The sequence below is a fragment of the Panthera leo genome, chromosome D2 (genome assembly GCF_018350215.1).
Source record: "Panthera leo isolate Ple1 chromosome D2, P.leo_Ple1_pat1.1, whole genome shotgun sequence".
NCBI lineage: Eukaryota > Metazoa > Chordata > Mammalia > Carnivora > Felidae > Panthera > Panthera leo.
In genome coordinates this window covers 32,340,960-32,362,078 of record NC_056689.1, presented here as the reverse complement: position 1 = coordinate 32,362,078, position 21,119 = coordinate 32,340,960, and the positions used below count along the sequence as shown (strand labels likewise).

The 21,119-nt window shown below is 39.8% G+C and overlaps 1 protein-coding gene across 10 annotated transcripts in view; it reads left to right on the top strand.

Moving 5' to 3' along the window:
* Nucleotides 1–21,119, top strand: part of ASCC1 (activating signal cointegrator 1 complex subunit 1) — a 146,618-nt gene that overhangs the window by 43,222 nt on the left and 82,277 nt on the right. For all 10 annotated transcript variants that reach the window (XM_042909308.1, XM_042909307.1, XM_042909310.1 and 7 more), the window contains 2 exons: nucleotides 4,381–4,478; nucleotides 13,386–13,564. In XM_042909308.1, the coding sequence (XP_042765242.1) occupies nucleotides 4,381–4,478; nucleotides 13,386–13,564 (277 nt within the window). The remainder of the gene's footprint in view (nucleotides 1–4,380; nucleotides 4,479–13,385; nucleotides 13,565–21,119) is intronic.

Here is a 21,119-nt window from a genome sequence, read left to right as displayed (position 1 = left end):
CATGTTCAGTTTCCTGGTGAAATCAATGTAACTGTTTTCCTTAATGTGTGTGTGTATTTGCCACCACTTAGGTGTGTAAAAATTCCTTAGATGTCTGATTCCAACTTGATCTTTTGAATTCTATATATTCTAAGTATTCATTATGTTCTAGGTGACTTGCATGTTAGATTAGTTATTAGTTCTGCTCAATTGTAACTAATAGACAGTATTTATTAGGAAGATTTTTTTCTTATTAATAATCTCTTTAGGCTTATTTGGATCAAGGAATAAATTTCTTGACCAAATTAATTTATAATGATATCTTAATAGTAGTAACACCTGTCCATGGACTAGATGTAATTCTTTAGTTCTCTGTGTCAGGTACACATTAGAGTCACCTGGAGAGCTTTTAAAACTCTCTATACTTGGGTGTACCGCAGACCAATTAAACAGAGTCTCTGGGAGCTGGATTCAGGCATCATTGGTTTTTGAAGCCCCCCAGGTGATTCCAGGGCGTAGCCAAGATTGAGAACCACTTGATCTGGTTGGATTTTCTACCTTAAGGAGTCACCTTTTCACTGTGTATCTTTTTTTTTTTTTAATTTTTTTAATGTTTTATTTTTGAGGCAGAAAATGACAGAGCATGAGCAGAGGAGGGGCAGAGAGAGAGAGAGAGGAAGACACAGAATCTGAAGCAGGCTCCAGGCTCTGACCTGTCAGCACAGAACCCAACGCGTGGCTTGAACTCACAAACCGCTAGATCATGACCTGAGCCGAAGTCGGACGCTTAACCGACTGAGCCACCCAGGCGCCCCTTCACCGTGTATCTTTTATTGTAGTGAATGTTTTAGATTCCTCATGTAAACCTTTTTTGAACCTGGCAGTAGTCTTAATTGGAAGGATGCCATTTGGGGATAGCATAGAATATACCGAGCTATGTACCAGTCACTGGGAAGCCCTTTTATATATGATCACGTTTAAGCCTTACACCAACTTTGTTGTACTTAGGTATTATTCATTCCATTTTTCTAAGTGAGGAAGTAGGCTTAGAGTGGTTAGATGACTTGCCCAGGATTTGAGTCTAAAACTTCTTTAACCTCAACTACTTCCTCTCTAAAATGCCTAGGCTATTAATAATACTTTGAGCCAGCTACTTTTTGTGTTTTTTAAAAATATTTTTATTTTTAATTTTTATTTATTTTTACTTTTTAAATTTAAATTTTAGTTAACATACAGTGTAATATTGGTTTCAGGAGTAGAATTCAGTGACTCATAACTTTATACAATACCCAGTGCTCCCAGCATCCATCTAGCCCATCTCCCACCCACTTCCTTCCATCAACCCTCAGTTCTCTATCATTGGGAGTCTCTTATGGTTTATTTCCCTCTCGTCTCTTCCTCCCTCCTTCCCATGTGTTCATCTGTTTTGTTTCTTAAATTCCACATATGAGTGAAATCATATGGTATTTGTCTTTCTCTGACTTATTTAACTTAGCATAATGCATTCTAGTTCCATGCACATCATTGCAAATGGCAACATTTCATTCTTTATGATGGCTGAGTACTATTCCATTGTGTGTGTGTGTGTGTGTGTGTGTGTGTGTACACACCACATCTTCTTTATTCATCAGTCAGTGGACATTTGGGCTTTCTCCATAATTTGGCTATTGTTGATAATGCTGCTATAAACATTGAGGTGCATGTACCCCTTTGAATGTGTTTTTGTATCCTTTCAGTAAATACCTAATAGTGTAGTTGCTGGATTATAGGGTAGTTCTATTTTTAGTTTTTTGAGGAACCTCCGTACTGTTCTGCAGAGTGGCTGCACCAGTTTGCATTCCCACCAACAGTGCTGGACAGTTCCCCTTTCTCCACATCCTTGCTAACACCTGTTGTTTCTTGTGTTTTTAATTTTAGCCATTCTGACAGGTGTGAGGTGAGATAGCTCATCGTGGTTTTGATTTGTATTTGCCTGATGATGAGTGATGTTGAGCATCTTTTTGTGTGTCTGTTAACCCTAAAGATTTTATTTATTTATTTATTTTTTTAACATTTATTTCTGAGAGAGAGAGAGAGAGAGAGAGAGAGAGACAGAGCACAAGTGGGGGAGGAGCAGAGAGAGAGAGGGAGACAGAGAATCCGAAACAGGCTCCAGGCTCTGAGTGGTCAGCACAGAGCCCGACACGGGGCTCGAACTCACAAACCACGAGATCATGACCTGAGCCAAAGCCGGACGCTCAACCAACTGAGCCACCCAGGCATCCCGTTAAAGATTTTATTTTTAAATAATGTCTACGCCCAACATGAGGCTCAAGTTCACAACCCCGAGATTAAGAGTTGCATGCTCCACCCACTGAGCCAGCCAGGTGCCCTAAGCCAGCTACTCGTTAATAGGCTTCTCTACTAGCCACATGCTAACAACAGTAGCCTGGTTGAAAGTACCCTTATTGGGGATCCTGGGTGGCTCAGTCTGTTGAGTATCTGACTCTTGATTTTGGCTCAGGTCATCATCCTGGGGTTGTGAGGTTGAGCCCCAGGTTGAGCTCTGCACTGAGCATGGAGCCTGCTTAAGATTCTCTCTCTCTCTCTCTCTCTCTCTCTCTCTCTTCCCCTCCCTCTCTTCCCCTCTGTCCCTCTCCCCTGCTCCCACACACGTGCTCTCTCTCTCTCTGTCATTAAAAAAAAAAGGTAAGTACCCCTTATTGATAAGGCATGGAAAGACTAAAGCCTGACAGAGTTGGTGGAATAGACTCTCTAGCCCAACACAGACAAACCACTGGAGAATTGTGTTTCAATCCTCTTCTAAACATTTGTTTTTTAAACCAGCTTACTACAGTGCATCTTAAGGGAGATAATTGGGCTGGTTATTCCATTTAAAAACAAATGCACAGTCTTAGACCTAGTCACTCATGTGGTTGGGTACTGTAACTGAAGTCATAGAAAGTGAAATATTGTTGATGATGGGAAGTTTTTTTCTCTTTATGGTCCTGTCTTTGCATCTTCAGTGCTTTATAGACTCTGAAACTTTTCTCCAGGGATCCAGTAGTCTCTTTACTTTAACACATCTAATTACTCTGGGTTCCAGAAGATAACCTTGGATTGTCAGAACTATTTATTCTAGGAGGCCCAGGCAAGTAATGTAAGCGAGTCAATAGATAGTGGAATTGGAGTAGATGAAACAGAGTAGGGAGTGATGGGGATTGTGATAAGCTCATGTTCCATTTTTAGGGACTAGAGTAAGCTCCAGTCTATTGCCATGAGTTGTCAGATCTTCTAATTTTTCTAAAGAACCTGGAAATCTATATTTTTAGGTTAAATTTCCCCATTTTTAGGTGAAATCTCCTGAACAAAACGTGTATTGCTGAATTCAGCCTGAGGGTTACATATTTATTCTTTTTGCTTTTTTTTTTTTATTTTATTTATTTTATTTTTTTTTTAACATTTTTTATTTATTTTTGGGACAGGGAGAGACAGAGCATGAACGGAGGAGGGGCAGAGAGAGAGGGAGACACAGAATCGGAAACAGGCTCCAGGCTCCGAGCCATCAGCTCAGAGCCTGACGCGGGGCTCGAACTCACGGACCGTGAGATCGTGACCTGGCTGAAGTCGGACGCTTAACCGACTGCGCCACCCAGGCGCCCCTATTCTTTTTGCTTTTGAAGCTGTTCTGAATAATCTGTCCTGAATGGTGGACCCTTCTCTTTGCCAAGCTCTTTACCTTTATTTCATTTTATTATTACTTAATATTTATTTTGAGAGAGAGAGAGAGAGCGCAAGCGCGAGCACGCGCACATGCATGCATGAGCAGGTAAGGGGTAGAGAGAGAGGGAGAGGAAGAATTCTAAGCAGGTTCTGTGCTGTCAGTGCACAGCCCAATGTGGGGCTTGATCTCATGAAGTATGAGATCATAACCTGAGCTGAAATCCAGAATCGGACGCTTAACTTACTGAGACACCCCTGTGCCCCAACCCTTATTTTATTAAGGATAATTCTTGCAGGATGAACTCATAATATAGTTAATTTGCTCTCGAAAGGACGTTTTCCCTAAACTGTAGACCCACTGGTTGCTGGGAGTGCCTTTTGAGACTATGCCAGCTTTCTTTTTACTGAATTGCAGACCCAGATTTTGAATCTAACTTTGAAGAGCAAATAGGTGTTGGGTGTGGTTATTTTGTTTATATGTTGAACTGACTCTAGGGCATTATTTTGCCAATTGGTGTATTGCAGCACATTATATAAAGCTATATGACTTGTAATTTCCTCTACAAATATCGAGCCTTTACTGATGCACTTTTCTATAAGGGAGTATCTCTGGCTACATATGATTTAAATATGTAATTTTTTATTCTGATGCATTTGACTTACTATCCTTCCATTAATTAAATTTTCTCTATATTATAGGCATATAGTTGGAAAGAGAGGGGACACTAGGAAGAAACTAGAAGTGGAAACCAAAACTTCTATTAGCATTCCTAAGCCTGGACAAGAAGGAGAAATTGGTGAGACTTGGTATATGTGTGATATTTGCAATCACTTTTGCATGTGTATGGAATACTGTGAACCCAACAGAGGTGTTTAGTGACTATATTCTTTGTGTGTGTGTGTGTGTGTGTGTGTGTGTGTGTGTGTGTGTCCATGGGCAGAATTGAATAGTGACTGTATTCTTTATGGGGTTCTTTGGCCTTTTTATGATACATTAATTGGGCTTTTTATAAATAATCAGTATCAGTCTCCCGATGAGGGAAGATGTAGTTATACACCTTTATCTTGATTGAGTACCTGGGCCTTCACTTTATACTTTACCATGCACTGATGTTATAAAGCTTCCAGATTTTGTTGTGTAATAGGAGAATTCTTCTATGCTTTCCTAGCTTGAAATGGAGTTTGTGAATTGTTTAAAGTTAGAATTCGAGGAAAACCAGTGAGGTCAGCAAATCTGAAATCAAGTTCAGCCCTTTTCAAAGGTGTTGTCTTGTTTTTACCTTGCTTTGTAGACTGGGAAGGATATTATAAAAGCAATGATTAAAATAACAACCTGATTCAAGTAACTGCTCAAGTGAGGAAAAATAGTTGAGTATAAATCAAGTCAGAAAGTGTCTGCACTAAGGAGGCATCACAATCCCAGACTTTAGCCTCTACTACAAAGCTGTAATCATCAAGACAGCATGGTATTGGCATAAAAACAGACACATAGACCAATGGAATAGAATAGAAACCCCAGAACTAGACCCACAAACGTATGGCCAACTAATCTTTGACAAAGCAGGAAAGAACATCCAATGGAAAAAAGACAGTCTCTTTAACAAATGGTGCTGGGAGAATTGGACAGCAACATGCAGAAGGTTGAAACTAGACCACTTTCTCACACCATTCACAAAAATAAACTCAAAATGGATAAAGGACCTGAATGTGAGACAGGAAACCATCAAAACCTTAGAGGAGAAAGCAGGAAAAGACCTCTCTGACCTCAGCCATAGCAATCTCTTACTCGGCACATCCCCAAAGGCAAGGGAATTAAAAGCAAAAGTGAATTACTGGGACCTTATGAAGATAAAAAGCTTCTGCACAGCAAAGGAAACAACCAACAAAACTAAAAGGCAGCCAACGGAATGGGAAAAGATATTTGCAAATGACATATCGGACAAAGGGCCAGTATCCAAAATCTATAAAGAGCTCATCAAACTCCACACCCGAAAAACAAATAACCCAGTGAAGAAATGGGCAGAAAACATGAATAGACACTTCTCTAAAGAAGACATCCGGATGGCCAACAGGCACATGAAAAGATGTTCAACGTCGCTCCTCATCAGGGAAATACAAATCAAAACCACACTCAGATACCACCTCACGCCAGTCAGAGTGGCCAAAATGAAGAAATCAGGAGACTATAGATGCTGGAGAGGATGTGGAGAAACGGGAACCCTCTTGCACTGTTGGTGGGAATGCAAATTGGTGCAGCCGCTCTGGAAAGCAGTGTGGACGTTCCTCAGAAAATTAAAAATAGACCTACCCTATGACCCAGCAATAGCACTGCTAGGAATTTACCCAAGGGATACAGGAGTACTGATGCATAGGGGCACTTGTACCCCAATGTTTATAGCAGCACTCTCAACAATAGCCAAATTATGGAAAGAGCCTAAATGTCCATCAACTGATGAATGGATAAAGAAATTGTGGTTTATATACACAATGGAATACTACGTGGCAATGAGAAAGAATGAAATATGGCCTTTTGTAGCAACGTGGATGGAACTGGAGAGTGTGATGCTAAGTGAAATAAGCCATTCAGAGAAAGACAGATACCATATGGTTTCACTCTTATGTGGATCCTGAGAAACGTAACAGAAACCCATGGGGGAGGGGAAGGGAAAAAAAAAAAAAAAAAAAGAAAGTGTCTGCACTAAGCATCAGTGTGAACCAAGGGCACAGGCTTGTGTGGTAAAATGGCTTTGAGTGAAGGGCACTCACTGTAGGGACAACATTTTACAAAACTCATTCCAAAATGATAGGACTTTTTCAAAGTCCAATAAGCATAGCAGCCACCAATAATGCATCTTTTATAAATACCCATGGGTTTTATTAAGTCTTAGGAGAAAAAAATTACTAGTCTTCTTCTCATTTTGTAAGCATAATCATCATGACAGATAAGATGCAGTTGACTGTAGAGCTGTGCTGTCCAGAAGGACTTTCTGCAATGATGGGAATGTTCTATACCTGCATTGTCCAGTACGGGAGCCACTAGCATGTGTGACTTTGAGTGCTTGAGATGTGGCTGGTATGACTGAGGAACTGAATTTTTAACTTCATTTAATTCTAATTCATTTAACTTTTAATTTAACTGGGTGCATGTGGGCTCCTGTATCGGACAGCAGAATGCTAGAGTTTTTCTCAGTCCTTTGGTAACATCAGCAGGTGTTAACATAGGAACTCTAATGACATTTTTGAAGAACTTTCATTAAAATAAATATTCAGCTCGTTAGAATTACAGATGGAAAAATCCAGGTCTTTCCTTAAGTATTAAAGTTCAAGCTGCAAATACTGAAGTAATTTTATAATTGCAGTAAAGGTTATTTCTTTAAAAAATTTTTTTTTAATGTTTATTTTTAAGAGAGAGAGAGAGAGAGAGAGTGAGCAGGATGACTGGGGGAAGGGCAGAGAGAGAAGGAGACACAGAATTCAAAGCAGGCTCTGGGCTCTGAGCTGTCAGCACAGAGCCTGATGCAGGGCTCAAACCCACCAACTGTGAGATCATGACCTGAGCTAAACTCAGATGCTTAACCAACTGAGCCACTCAGGCGCCCCAAGGTTATTTCTTTTCTTTTTTTTTTTTTTTTTAATTATTTTTTTTTTTCAACGTTTATTTTATTTTTGGGACAGAGAGAGACAGAGCATGAACGGGGGAGGGACAGAGAGAGAGGGAGACACAGAATCGGAAACAGGCTCCAGGCTCCGAGCCATCAGCCCAGAGCCCGACGCGGGGCTCGAACTCACGGACCGTGATATCGTGACCTGGCTGAAGTCGGACGCTTTAACCGACTGCGCCACCCAGGCGCCCCCCAAGGTTATTTCTTTATCTGTTTTTTTTTTTTCCTGATTGTAGATTAATACAGGCTTTCAAAAGAACAAAAGCTTATAGAAATTATATATATGTATAAAGGGAAATGTTTTAAAAAAAGTATAAAAGGAAATGTCTTGTAATATGAACCTCAGACATAATCACTGTTAACAGTTGAATATATTCCTCATTTTTTCTATCTGTATAGTAGCTATAACAACTTTTATTGCAGTAAAAATTATAACATGGTATAAATGTGGAGTTCTTAGGCATTTTAATATGCTGGAGTCATTCCAAAACTTATCCAGAAAAGGGTAGGCAGGTTGTAAAGATTCCATTTTGACTTAGAAAGCACAAATATTTCAGTGTGGAAACCCGTGTGTCTAATCGTTAAAAGTAAGAATTTAGTGGAACTAATTTAATTGGAAAACGAGGATAAACTGGTTATTGGTCTTGTAGGGAAGTATAGTATACAGAAAAATCAAATTTATTGGTTAGAGTAAATTGAGTCGTAATGTGAGACTAAGACAGGTTGCACTGGTGTGGTATTTGCTTTCGTTTATTCATTTTCTTTTGCCTCTCCTAAAACTAGAGAGGCTAAAGAAGGGAATGATCTAGTAGGTTTTAATTTGTCCTCTTGGCAAGGATCTGGTCGTCTAGGCTGTTTTGAAGTCTCAGGATATCAGAAGATGCTTCTTTTCTTTTTTTTTTTTAAATGTTTATTTTTGGGACACCTGGGTGGCTCAGTTGGTTTAGCATCCGACTTCGGCTCAGGTCATGATCTTGCTTCTTGTGAGTTCGAGCCCCGCATTGGGCTCTGTACTGACAGCTCGGAGCCTGGAGCCTGTTTTGGATTCTGTCTTCATTTCTCTGCCCATTCCCTACTCATGCTCTGTCTCTCTCTCTCTCTCTCTCTTTCAAATGATTTACATTATATTAAAAAAAAAAAGTGTTTATTTTTGGGAGAGACAGAGACTGAGCATGAGCCGGGGAGGGCAGAGAGAGAGGGAGACACAGAATCTGAAGCAGGCTCCCAGCTCTGAGCTATCAGCACAGAGCCCAATGTGGGTCTCAAACTCATGAACCATGAGATCATGACCTGAGCTAAAGGCGGACGCTTAACCGACTGAACCACCCAGGTGCTCCTCAGAAAATGCTTTTAAAATGATACTGTCAGGGCACCTGGGTGGCTCAGTTGGTTGAGCATCCAACTCTTGATGTTGATTTTGGCCCAGGTCATCCCAGGGTCATGGGATTGAGCCCTGTGTCGGGCTCCATGCTGAGTGTAGAGGCTGCTTAAGATTCTCCTTCTCCCACTGCCCCTTTCCCCCGCTCAAACGCGTTCTCTTCTCTCTCTAAAATAAAAAAATAAAATTATATTGTCATTGTTTAGAGAATTGGTTTTTAAAAGTTTAATGTCTGGTTCCTGAATGGCTCAGTCAGTTAAGTGTCTGACTTGATTTTGGCTCAGGTCGTAATTTCAGTTTCATGAGATCTGCACTGACATCCCAGATCCTGCTTGAGATTTTCCCTCTCTTTCTGCCCCTCCTCTGCTCGCATTCTCTCTGTCTTTCTCAGAAATAAATAATAAATAACTTAAAAAAAAAAGTTTAACGTCAATGCCTTTAATTCTCTTTTTCCTCTGTATCCCATGTTGTAGTCACTAGACCAGCTGAATTTTGGTCTTCTCAGATATTAGTGTTTGTAGAATATTTCTAACCTCATCATATTTGATCTTTAGTCAATTATTTGATCAGTTTTGAGGCATTTTGGGAAGTCACTCTGAGCACCTTTCAGTGCCCTTTTCATTTTATTGTGTTACAAAAATGAAAGCATCTCATTGGTCTGTCTTTTTTTTTTTTTTAATGTTTACTTATTTTTGAGAGAGAGAATAAGTTCGGGAGGGGCAGAGAGAGACAGTGGGGGACAGAGGATCCAATGCAGGCTCTGTGCTGACACCAGAGAGCCCTACACAGGGCTCGAACTCATGAACTCACATCATGACCTGAGCCGAAGTCAGACACTTAACTGACTGAGCTACCCAGGTACCCTGGTCTTACTTCCTACCAAACCACCTTTTTTTTTTTTTTTTTTTTTTTTTTAAGTTTTTAAATTTATTTTGAGAAAGACCATGCGTGAGCAGAGTAGGAGCAGAGGGAGTGGGAGAGAGAGAATCTCAAGCAGGCTCCACGCTTAGCACTGAGCCCAAGATGGAGATAGTGAGATCATGACCTGAGCTGATATCAAGAGTTGGGCACTTCACCGACTGAGGCACCCAGGTGCCCCCCAAACCACCTTCTTAATAAAAAAGAATAGATTTAACATTTTGTACTAGATGTTTACAGAAATAAAACATAAAGACGAGTTTTAAGCTTCCTTTCCTTCTCCTTTTCCTTTTAATTTCTCACCAAATTTTTGGTCTCTGGCAGAGGTAATTTCTACTCTCCTTTAATTTTGTCTCTGTTTGCCTTTGAACCTCCTTTATCAGCATTTCTGTAGCACAACATTTGAGTATCTACCACGCATAGATAGATAGATAGATAGATCCCTTCACTGAGCATTTGAGTCTTTTGGATTCTCCAAGTATTCTGTCTGATAATATAAATAATGTCATTAGAAAACACTGTATCTCTACTTATGTTTTTTGGCTATTACTCCTGTCAGTTTTTTCCTTCGGCAAATGGTTCTCATGCTGTTAATCCATTCATTCATAATCTACCTCTTTTCCTGGATATTTCTATCTTGTTTCTTTGTAATAAAATGGCTGTGATACTTTCATTCTTAGAAAAGGTTGTTTTTATTGAAAATTTCAAGTGCTCTAACAGAGAGTGTTAGGATAAATACATGGAATTATCTCTTTGCCTTCTGCAGTTGCTTGGAAGGACAAGCTTTGCGGTCTTTAAAGCACATAGCCCATTTTGCTGCTGTTACAGTTAATACCTTAATATTTTATATAATATTCAGAAGTCTGTCTTTAACCATTTTAATAAATAGTCTGTTGAGGGGCACCTAGGTGGCTCAGTTGGTTAACCTTTGGACTTTGGCTCAGGTCATGATCTCACAGTTCACGAGTCCAAGCCCTGCATCAGGTGAGCTTGAGCCCTGCTTTGGGCTAGCATGAGCCCCACTTCGGATGAACCCTGCTTCAAGTGAGCATGAGCCCTGCATTGGGTGAGCCCCACTTCTCTCTCTCTCTACCTCTCTGACCCTGGTGGGATTCTCTCTTTCTCTCTCTCTCTGCCCTTGCTCACTTGCGCCCTCTCTTTCTCAAAAAATAGTCTGTTAAAATGCCAATCTTGTTCTTTGTTTTTATCTTTTGCACCTTTCCTTAGTTGCTGTTTTGAACCACGCCCTGCCAGTTCTACAACCTAGAGATTTAATCTCTGCTTGCACAGAGATTGTATTGTCCCTAAATGATTTTCCTTCTTTGCAGACAGTGGTCTGTGCTTTGTGGCTCCCCCACCAACTTTCATTTATACATAAAGACATAGTCTAGATCAAAGAAGGCCGGATTATACCAAAACATGGGCATGTGGTATCCATCCATATAATGTAGATAAAGATAAAGATTTTACTTTAATTTTCTGTTTTCATACCTTTTTTTTAAGTTTATTTATTTATTTTGAGAGAGAGAGAGAGAGAGCGAGTGAGCTGGGGAGGGGCAGAGGGAGAGGAAGAGAGAAAATCATAAGCAGGCTCCACACTGTCAGCACAGAGCCTGATGCGGGGCTCGATCTCATGAACCATGAGATCACAGCCTGAGCCAAAATCCAGAGTTGGACACTTAACCGGTTGAGCTACTCAGGTACCCCCTGTTTTCAGACATATAGGATTATATATATGTAGTAGACTCCTTTGGCCTTTCACTGTAGTGAATGTCTAATAATTATTTCCACAGTATTTTTTTTAAATTAAGATAAAATTCACATGACAGAAAATTCCAGTTTTTGCTCTTAATTTTTTATATTGTTATTTAAATTTCTATGTGATGTATTCATACTTTTTTAAAATTGTGGTTAAAATATACACAACATAAAGTTTACCATTTTGACCATTTTTTTTTTACATAAACTCTACACCTAACGTGGGACTTGAACTTATGACCCCGAGATCAGGAGCTCCATGCTGTACTGACTGAGCCAGCCAGCCCCCACTCCTGCCTTTGATAATTTTAGAGTGTTGAATACACTGACATTTAGTGCATTTACAGTGTTGTATAACCATCACCATTATCTAGTTTCAGAACATTTTTATCATCCCATGCCCTCTAAACAATTGCTCCCCGCTCCTCTCTACCTCCAGTCCTTGGTTGCCACTAATCTGCTTTCTGTCCCTCTGCATTTGTCTCTTCTGGCTATTTCTTATCAATGGAAACATATAGTGACATTTTGTATCTGGGGTCTTCCACTTAGTGTAATGTTTTCAAGGTTCATTTATAATTTTGCATGTATCTGTACTTCATTCTCTTTTCTATGGCTGAATTATATTCCATTATATGGAGATAGGACATTTTGTTTATCCATTTATCAGTTAATGGACACCTCCATTGTTTCCACTTTTTGGTATTGTGAATAGAGCTGCTCTGAACATTTGTATACAAGTGGTTTTGAACACCTGTTTTTTTTTAAATGTTTTTTCTGGTTTTTTTTCTTCTTGTATTTCATATTATTATTTTTAAAAATCTGTTCTTTTTTTTTTTTTAAAGTAAACCGTACCCGCAACGTGGGGCTCCAAGTCATGACCCCAAGATCAAGAGTCGCATGCTCTATTGACTGAGTCAACCAGGCACCTCTTGTTTTTACTTCTTTTGGGTTTCTATTTAAGAGTGGAATTGCTCATCATATGGTAATTCTCTTTTAACTTTTTTTAAAAAATGTTTATTTTTGAGAGAGAGACAGAGCATGAGTCGGGGAGGAGCAGAGAGAGGAGACACATAATACGAAGCAGGCTCCGGGCTCCAGGCTCCAGGCTCCAGGCTCCGAGCTGTCAGCACAGAGCTGGATGCAGGGCTTGAACCCACAAGCCGTGAGATCATGACCTGAGTTGAAGTCAGATGCTTAACCAACTGAGCCACCTAGGTGTCCCTCTTTTGAACTTTTTAAAGAACTGCCGTACTCTTCTGTAGCTGTTGCACCATTTTACATTCTCACCGCAAGATATAAGGGTTGGCTGTGTAGCTTTTTAAACTCGTATTCCTACTTCATCAGGTGGTCTTAAGGATACTCTGTTTTTGTTTTTATTTTTACTTTTTCTTTTAGAGAGAAAGAGAGTGTGAACAGGGGAGAGGGGCAGAGGGAGAGAGAGAATCTGAAGCAGGCTCTATGCAATGTGAAGCCAATATGGGGCTCAATCCCACTCCCTAGGATCATGACCAGAGCCAAAATCAAGAGTTAGATGTTCAACTGTCTGAGCTACCCAGGCGCCCCAGGATATTCTGTTTTTAAATTTTTTTTAAGGTTTATTTATTTTTGAGAGAGAGAGACAGAATGTGAGCAGGGGAGGGGCAGAGAGAGAGGGAGACATAGAATCTGAAGCAGGCTCCAGGCTCTGAGCTGTCAGCACAAAGCCCGACACAGGGCTAGAGCTCGTGAACTGCGAGATCATGACCTGAGCGGAAGTTGGACGCCCAAGCAATTGAGCCACCCAGACATTGCTTTGTTTTTAAACCTCATTCTGCTTAGATTGAATTCATTGGTAACTTTCTTACCCTTGATACTGTCCCTTGTTCAGAAATTATGTGCACATTCAGGACTGTTTTAGCTCTCCAGAGATGATAGTATCAAGGTCACTTATTTTACAAGCATCTGATGGTCATGTTAAACATCCTTCCTTTTTTTTTTTTTGCTTGCAGTAATCACTGGACAGCATCGGAGTGGTGTTATTTCAGCCCGAACTCGGATCGATGTTCTTTTGCTCACTTTTAGAAGAAAGCAGCCCTTCACTCACTTCCTTGCCTTTTTCCTCAATGAAGTTGAGATTCAGGAGCGATTCCTGAAGTTCCAAGAGGAAGTACTGGAGAAGTGCTCCATGGTAAGCAGCAAACAAAACAAAACAAAAAGTTAAAAAGAAAGGGTGCAAAGATCGTTCATAATTCAAGCAGTAGAAAGGTATAAATTTCTTCTCCCACCAAAAAAGGTAACCATTTCTGATTTCTTTTGATTCTGAACTGAAAAAAAGATATAGACATATCAGCACATAAGCCTCTGTGTGTTACTGAACTATTCTTTAAAAATTTCAAGACATAAAAGGATCATTCTAAAATATATACTGTTCTGCACCTTGTGTATGGAAATATTAATGAAGTACCATTATCTGTAGATCTTCTGCCCTGGGTGGTAATGGCTTATTTGGGGTTAGTAACTAGAAGAAATTTGCATATAGAATTGTCCTCTTATATAACAGTGAAATGCTTGTGACCAGGATAAGAGCAGATAATCTAGATTAGAAAACAAATTTTAAACTTCCTTTTGGATATAATTTTGGGCAATTTAAAGAAACATTGGTTTAAAAAAACTTACGAACATTAATAAAGGTTTTTTTTCTTTTTTTTTAATAATACATGTTTTTTATAGAAAGTTTAGAAAATAAAGAAAAGATGAATAAAGTGTCACCCATAATCTCACCACTGAGAGATAATATTGTGGCACAAAAACAAATGTTTAAAAATTAGAATTTGGTTTGTGTATGATTTTATATCCTGCTTTCTTTGCAATTTTGTGTTATACCATTATCATTGTTTTGTCATTGAACAAAAACCTTTACTTTTGCTTTGGAGACAGGAAGGAAATTCTAGCAGTGATGACTAAAAAACATAATCTCATTTTGATAACAGTTCAGATAACTTGATTTTTTAAAAAATTTTTTAATGTCTGTTTATTTTTGAGGGAGAGAGACAGAGCACGAGCAGGGGAGGGGCAGAGAGAGAGGGAGACACAGAATCGGAAGCAGGCTCCAGGCTCTGAGCCATCAGTGCAGAGCCCAACACGGGGCTCAAACTCACAAACTGTGAGATCATGACCTGAGCCGAAGTCGGATGCCCAACCGACTGAGCCACCCAGGCGCCCCCAGATAACTTGATTTTTAATGGCTGCTTTTATTATTCTATTACCTAGATATATAATAATTTATTCTATCTTTTAAAATTTCTATTTTTCATTATAAATAATGATGTTATGACTCTTCTTGCATTACATTTTTCTGCGCTAGTCTAAGTAATTTCTTAGTAAATTCTTGGAAATGGAAAAGAGTCTTTGTGTGTACATTTGAGGGTTTTAAAAACAATTTTTTTTTTAATGTGTATTTACTTTTGAGAGACAGAGAACGAGTGGGGGAGGGGCAGAGAGAGACCAAGACACAGAATCCAAAGCAGGCTTCAGGCTCCGAGCTGTCAGCACAGAGCTTAACGTGGGGCTTGAACTCACGAGTGCTGAGATCATGAGCTGAGCCCAAATCAGATGCCTAACTGACTGAGCTACCCAAGCACCCCTCCCCCTTTTTTTTTCTTTTTTAATGTTTATTTACTTTTGAGAGAGAGAAAGAGTGAGGGTTTTGATATATATGTGTCCAAATTACCTTTAGGAAATGTTATAACACTATATGTCAAACTGTAGTTTTCTTGAGTTTCCTTTTCTCATCCTTGCCAATATTGGTGTTACCATTTTTTTAAGGTTCTTTTTTTTTTTGTAATCCAGTTGCCAAAAAATATTAGTTTATTGCTTGATTGTTCATTTATTTGATTATTGGTGAGATAAGGCTTTTTTTTTTAATTTTATTTTTTAAATTTTACATCCAAATTAGTTAGCATCTAGTGCAACAATGATTTCAGGAATAGATTCCTTTAGTGCCCCTTACCCATTTAGCCCACCCCTCCTCCTACAACCCCTCTAGTAACCCTCAGTTTGTTCTCCATATTTATGAGTCTCTTCTGTTTTGTCCCCCTCCCTGTTTTTATATGATTTTTGTTTCCCTTCCCTTATGTTCATCTGTTTTGTTTCTTAAAGTCCTCATATGAGTGAAGTCATATGATTTTTGTCTTTCTCTGACTAATTTCACTTAGCATAATAACCTCCAGTTCCATCCACGTAGTTGCAAATGGCAAGATTTCATTCTCTTTGATTGTCAAGTAATACTCCATTGTATGTATATACCACATCTTCTTTATCCATTCATCCATCGATGGACATTTGGGCTCTTTCCATACTTTGGCTATTGTTGATAGTGCTGCTATAAACGTGGGGGTGCATGTATCCTTTCGAAACAGCACACCTGTATCCCTTGGATAAATGCCTAGTAATGCAGTTGCTGGGTTGTAGGGTAGTTCTGTTTTTAGTTTTTTGAGGAACCTCCATACTGTTTCCAGAGTGGCTGCACCAGCTTGCATTCCCACCAACAATGCAAAAGAGATTCTCTTTCTCTGCATCCTCACCAACATCTGTTGCTGCCTGAGTTGTTAATGTTAGCCATTCTGACAGGCGTGAGGTGGTACCTCATTGTGGTTTTGATTTGTATTTCCCTGATGATGAGTGATGTTGAGCATTTTTTCATGTGTCAGTTGGCCATCTGGATGTCTTCTTTGGAGAAGTGTCTCTTCAGGTCTTTTGCCCATTTCTTCACTGGATTATTTGTTTTTTGGGTGTTGAGTTTGATAAGTTCTTTATAGATTTTGGATACTAACCCTTTGTCTGATATGTTGTTTGCAAATATCTTCTCCCATTCTGTCGGTTGCATTGTAATTTTGCTGATTGTTTCCCTCACTGTGCAGAAGCTTTTTATTTTGATGAGGTCCCAGTAGTTCATTTTTGCTTTTGTTTCCCTTGCCTCCAGAGACATGTTGAGTAAGAAGTTGCTGCAGGCAAGATCAAAGAGGTTTTTGCCTGCTTTCTCCTCGAGGATTTTGATGGCTTCCTGCCTTACATTTACGTCTTTCATCCATTTTGAGTTTATTTTTGTGTATGGTGTAAGAAAGTGGTCCAGGTTCATTCTTCTGCATGTTGCTGTCTAATTTTCCCAGCACCACTTGCTGAAGAGACTGTCTTTATTCCATTGGGTATTCTTTCCTGCTTTGTCAAAGATTAGTTGGCCATACGTTTGTGGGTCCATTTCTGGGTTCTCTACTCTGTTCCATTGATCTAAGTACAGATAAGACTTCTTCACGTATTTGATTCTTGTTTCTTTATGTCTTGGCCTGTTTATCTTTGAGGGTGTTCATTTTTTCAAAATGCTTATTTGTTTATTTTTAAATGTTTATTTATTTTTGAGAGAGACTGAGTGAGCACGGGGAAGGGACAGAGAGAGAGGGAGACGGAGGATCGGAAGCTGTCTCTGCACTGACAGTAGAAAGCCTGATGCAAGGCTCAAACTCACGAACCAAGAGATCACAACCTGAGCTGAAGTCAGATGCTTAACCAACTGAGCCACCAAGGCGCCCCTATTTATTTATTTGAGAGACAGAGAGGGAGCACAAGCAGGGGAGGGGCAGAGAGAGAGAGAGAGAGAGAGAGAGAATCCCCAGCGGGCCCCATGCTACCAGCACAGAGCCCCATGATGTGGGGCTTGATCCCATGAACTATGAGATCATGACCTGAGCAGAAATCAAGAGTTGGACACCCAACTGACTGAGCCACCCAGGTGCCCCAAGAGTGTTCATTTTTTAATTTATTTGTAAGAGCTTCATATATATTAAGAGGATGAGTATCACTTCATAATTTGTGTGTAACTTTTTAGTTTATTTGAAATATATTTTGATACATAATGAGGTAAAACTCTAATTTTTTAAAATCCCCATTTAGTTAACCAGTTATCTAGAGAAGAATTTAAAAATCTTATTTTACCTTAAAAATCATAATGCAGTAAATGGGGCGCCTGGATGGCTCAGTTGGTTAAGCATCTGACTCTTTTTTTCAGCTCAGGTCATGATCTTGCAATTTCGTGGGTTCAGGCCCCACATCAGGCTGTGCGCTGACAGCATGGAACCTGCTTGAGATTCTCTTTCTCGTCCTCTCTCTCAGGCTCCACCCCCCTCCCCCCCCAGCCCCTTCTGGTGCTCTCTCTCTCTCTCTCTCTCTCAAAATAAATAAGTAAACTTAAAAGATTTATGATGCAGTAAAATGGACTTTTTTGGGACTTGTATGGATTTTTTTAAGCTTATTTATTTGAGAGAGACAGAGACAGTGTGAGTGGAGGAGGGGCACATAGAGGGAGAGAGAGGAGAGAATCCCAAGCAGGTTCCAGGCTGCCAGCCTGGGGCCCAAACCCATGAAACAGCAAGATCATGACCTAGACTGAAACCAAGATTTGGATGTTTAGCCAACTGAGCCTCCCAGGTGCTCTAATTTTTTTTTAAATGTTTATTTATTTTGAGAGAGAGTGGGTGTGCATGCATGTGCGTGTACACTGGGGAGGAGAGGGACAGAGAAAGAGGGAAAGAGAGAGAATCCCCAGCAGGCTCTGACAAGGGGCTTGATCTCACGTCCTTGGGATCAGAACCTGAACAGAAATCAAGAGTTGGATGCTTAACCAACTGACCTACCCAGGCAGCCTTAGATTTTTAATTAATATTTTATTTTTAAGTAATTTCTATACCCAGTATGGGGCTTGACCTCACAACCCTGAGATCAAGAGTCACATGCTCTTCTGACTGAGCCAGCCAGAAGCCTCTAGATCATACTTTTAATGTCATGTCTAAGAACTCTTTGCTTAACCCCAAATAACCAAGGTTTTCTCTTAGCATTTTTGTAATTTTGCTAATTTTGTAATTTTGTAATCCAGTTAATTTTTGTATTAGGTGTGACATTTAGGTCAAGGTTCATTTTTATGCACATGGATGTCCATGCTATGTTTTCTCAATCTTGTACTAAAGAGAGGAATAAAAGCATACGGAATGAAATAGAACAGTGGTTAGTATCTTTGGTTCTCGAAACAGATGAACCTGGATCTGATTCTGGGTTCCTTATATGTGTAGACTTCGGCAAGTGAACCTCTCCAGATTTTTACAGCTTGCTTTGGAGAGTTGCAGGAAGGATTAAATGTAACATAAAGTACTCAGCACGGTGCTTGATACATAACAAGCATGTAATAAATGGTAGCTACTACTCCTATCTTATGGCTGTTTAGGTTAAAGTTATTTGTGTTCCTTGGAGTATTAAGAAAAGATGAGGGCTGTCTTTAATAGCTGTGTGCAGGGTTAATGAAAATGTTCTGGGTGAAAAAGTTTTATAAGATTTCTCCTTCCCTCTATTCCTTTTATTTTTCTTTTCCCCCTTTTCCTTTCCTTTGCTTTCTCCTATCCTGTTCTATTGCTCAGCTAGGTCTTCAGTGTTAGAATATAGCAAGATATAGATACGCAGATGTAGAAGTATTAGAATCCAAGTACTTGTGTGGGACAGGGAGTAAGAATTGCTAAAATTGATAATTTTTAAAAATTTATCTTTTAATGTTCATTTAAAATGAAATTAAAATTTTTTTTAATGTTTATTTTTGAGAGAGAGCGTGCGTGACTGGGAGAGGGGCAGAGTGAGGGAGACACAGAATCCAAAGCATGATCCAGGCTCTGAGCTGTCAGCAGAGTGCCTGATGCAGGGCTCTAACTCACAAACCATGAGATCATGACTTGAGCCAAAGTCGGACACTTAACCGACTGAACCACTCAGGTGCCCCTTTTTATTTGTTTTTGAGAGGTGGGGAGAAGGGGGAGCAGGGGAGGGGTAGAGAGAGGGAGAGAGAGAATCCCAAGCAGGCTCCGTGTTTTCAGAGAAGAGCCTAATGCAGGGCTCAAACTTACGAACTGTGAGATCATGACTTGAGCCAAAATCAACCATCTGAGCCACTCAGACACTTCTAAATGTTTATTTTTGAGACAGAGAATGCACGTGAGCGGGAGAGGACAGAGAAGGGGACAGAGGATCTGAAGTGGGTTCTGTGCTAACAGCAGAGAGCCTGATACAGGGCTAGAATTCATGAACTGTGAGATCATGACCTGGGCCAAAGTCAAATGCTTAACCAACTGAGCCACCCAAAAACCCTAAAATTGATTATTTAAGAAGGAGACTACAGCATGACATAATGTATAGAGAAGTTGAATCATTGTGTTGCCTACCTAGACTAACGTAACATTGTATGTCAACTCTATTGAAATAAAAAAAAAAAATTATTTTTTAATTAAAAAAAATTTTTAAGTTTATTTCACAAGTAGGGGAGGGGCAGAGAGAGAGAGAGAGAGAGAGAGAGAGAGAGAGAGAGAATCCCAAGCAGGCTCTGAATTGTCAGTGCAGAGCCCGATTTGGGGCTTGATCCCATGAACCATGAGATCATGACCTAAACCAAAACCAAGATTTGGACGCCTAACCAACCGAGCCACCCGGCGCCCCCCAAAATTTTTTTTTTAAAGGAGGCTAGGGGTGGCTGGGTGGCTCAGTTGGATAGGTATCCAACTTCTGCTCAGGTCATGATCTTGCTGTTCATAAGTTCAAGCCCCACGTCAGGCTCTGCTCTGAGCCTGGAGCCTGCTTCAGATTCTGTTTCCCTCTCTATAACTCTCCTGCTTGCACTCTGTCTCTGTCTCTCTCTCTCTCTCTAAAATAAATAAGCATTAAAAATATTTTGCTTTTAATGTTTTTAATGTTTATTTTTGAGAGAGAGAGAGAGGGAGAGGGACAGAGCATGAGTGGGGGAGGGGCAGAGAGAAGACACACACACACAGAATCCAAAGGAGGCTCCAGGCTCTGAGCTTCAGATCCAGGCTCTGAGTTGTCAGCACAGAGCCCAGCGTGGGGCTCAAACCCATGAACTGCGAGATCGTGACCTGAGCCTAAGTCAGACACTTAACTGACTGATCCTCCCAGGCACCCCTAAAAAAATTTTTTTAAGGAGGTTAGAAAGGTGAGTAGATTCAGACTGGAAAATATCAGTAGACAGTGTGGAATTATATAACCCATTTTTAAGTGATTAACTGGCATTTATGTGCTTGAACAAGGGCACATTTATAAATTAAATACTATATATGTATGCAGTATATATATGTATGTACTATATATATATATATATATATATATACACACACATATATAGTGTGCATATAAAATTAGTAAGCTGTCAGAATGTCTCTTTTCCCCTTTAGCATTTCATAGCAAGATGATTTCATTCTCGTTGGAGGGTGGGGTAGGAGATCAGGAACACTGAAGTTTCAGTGTGGGCTGGTAAGTTTTGAAATTATTTTCCCTTATAAATACCAACTTATTGAAGCTCAGTGATTTATATTGTTTTGAAAAGTTACAAATGTTTGGTGTGCAATAAGCAGCTTGTAATAAGTAAGCCTTTTTGTCTGTGTGTGTGTGTACACTTTCTCCCTTTCCTTGTGGTTCCTGACATGGGCTGACAGGGAACAAATATTGGAGAATGATTGCTTTAATTCAACTAGAATAGGATTGGCCACTGTGGATGTCATGCTGGCCTTAATCAGGTCAGAGTATTTTCTTCCTGCTTTCAGGGAGACTCCATAGTGACATTGCTTTCTTCCTGCTTTTAAATCAGGTTCTGATAACAGCAGGGGAGTAAGTACAGCATAAAAGAGTAAATAAGTAGTAAGCGA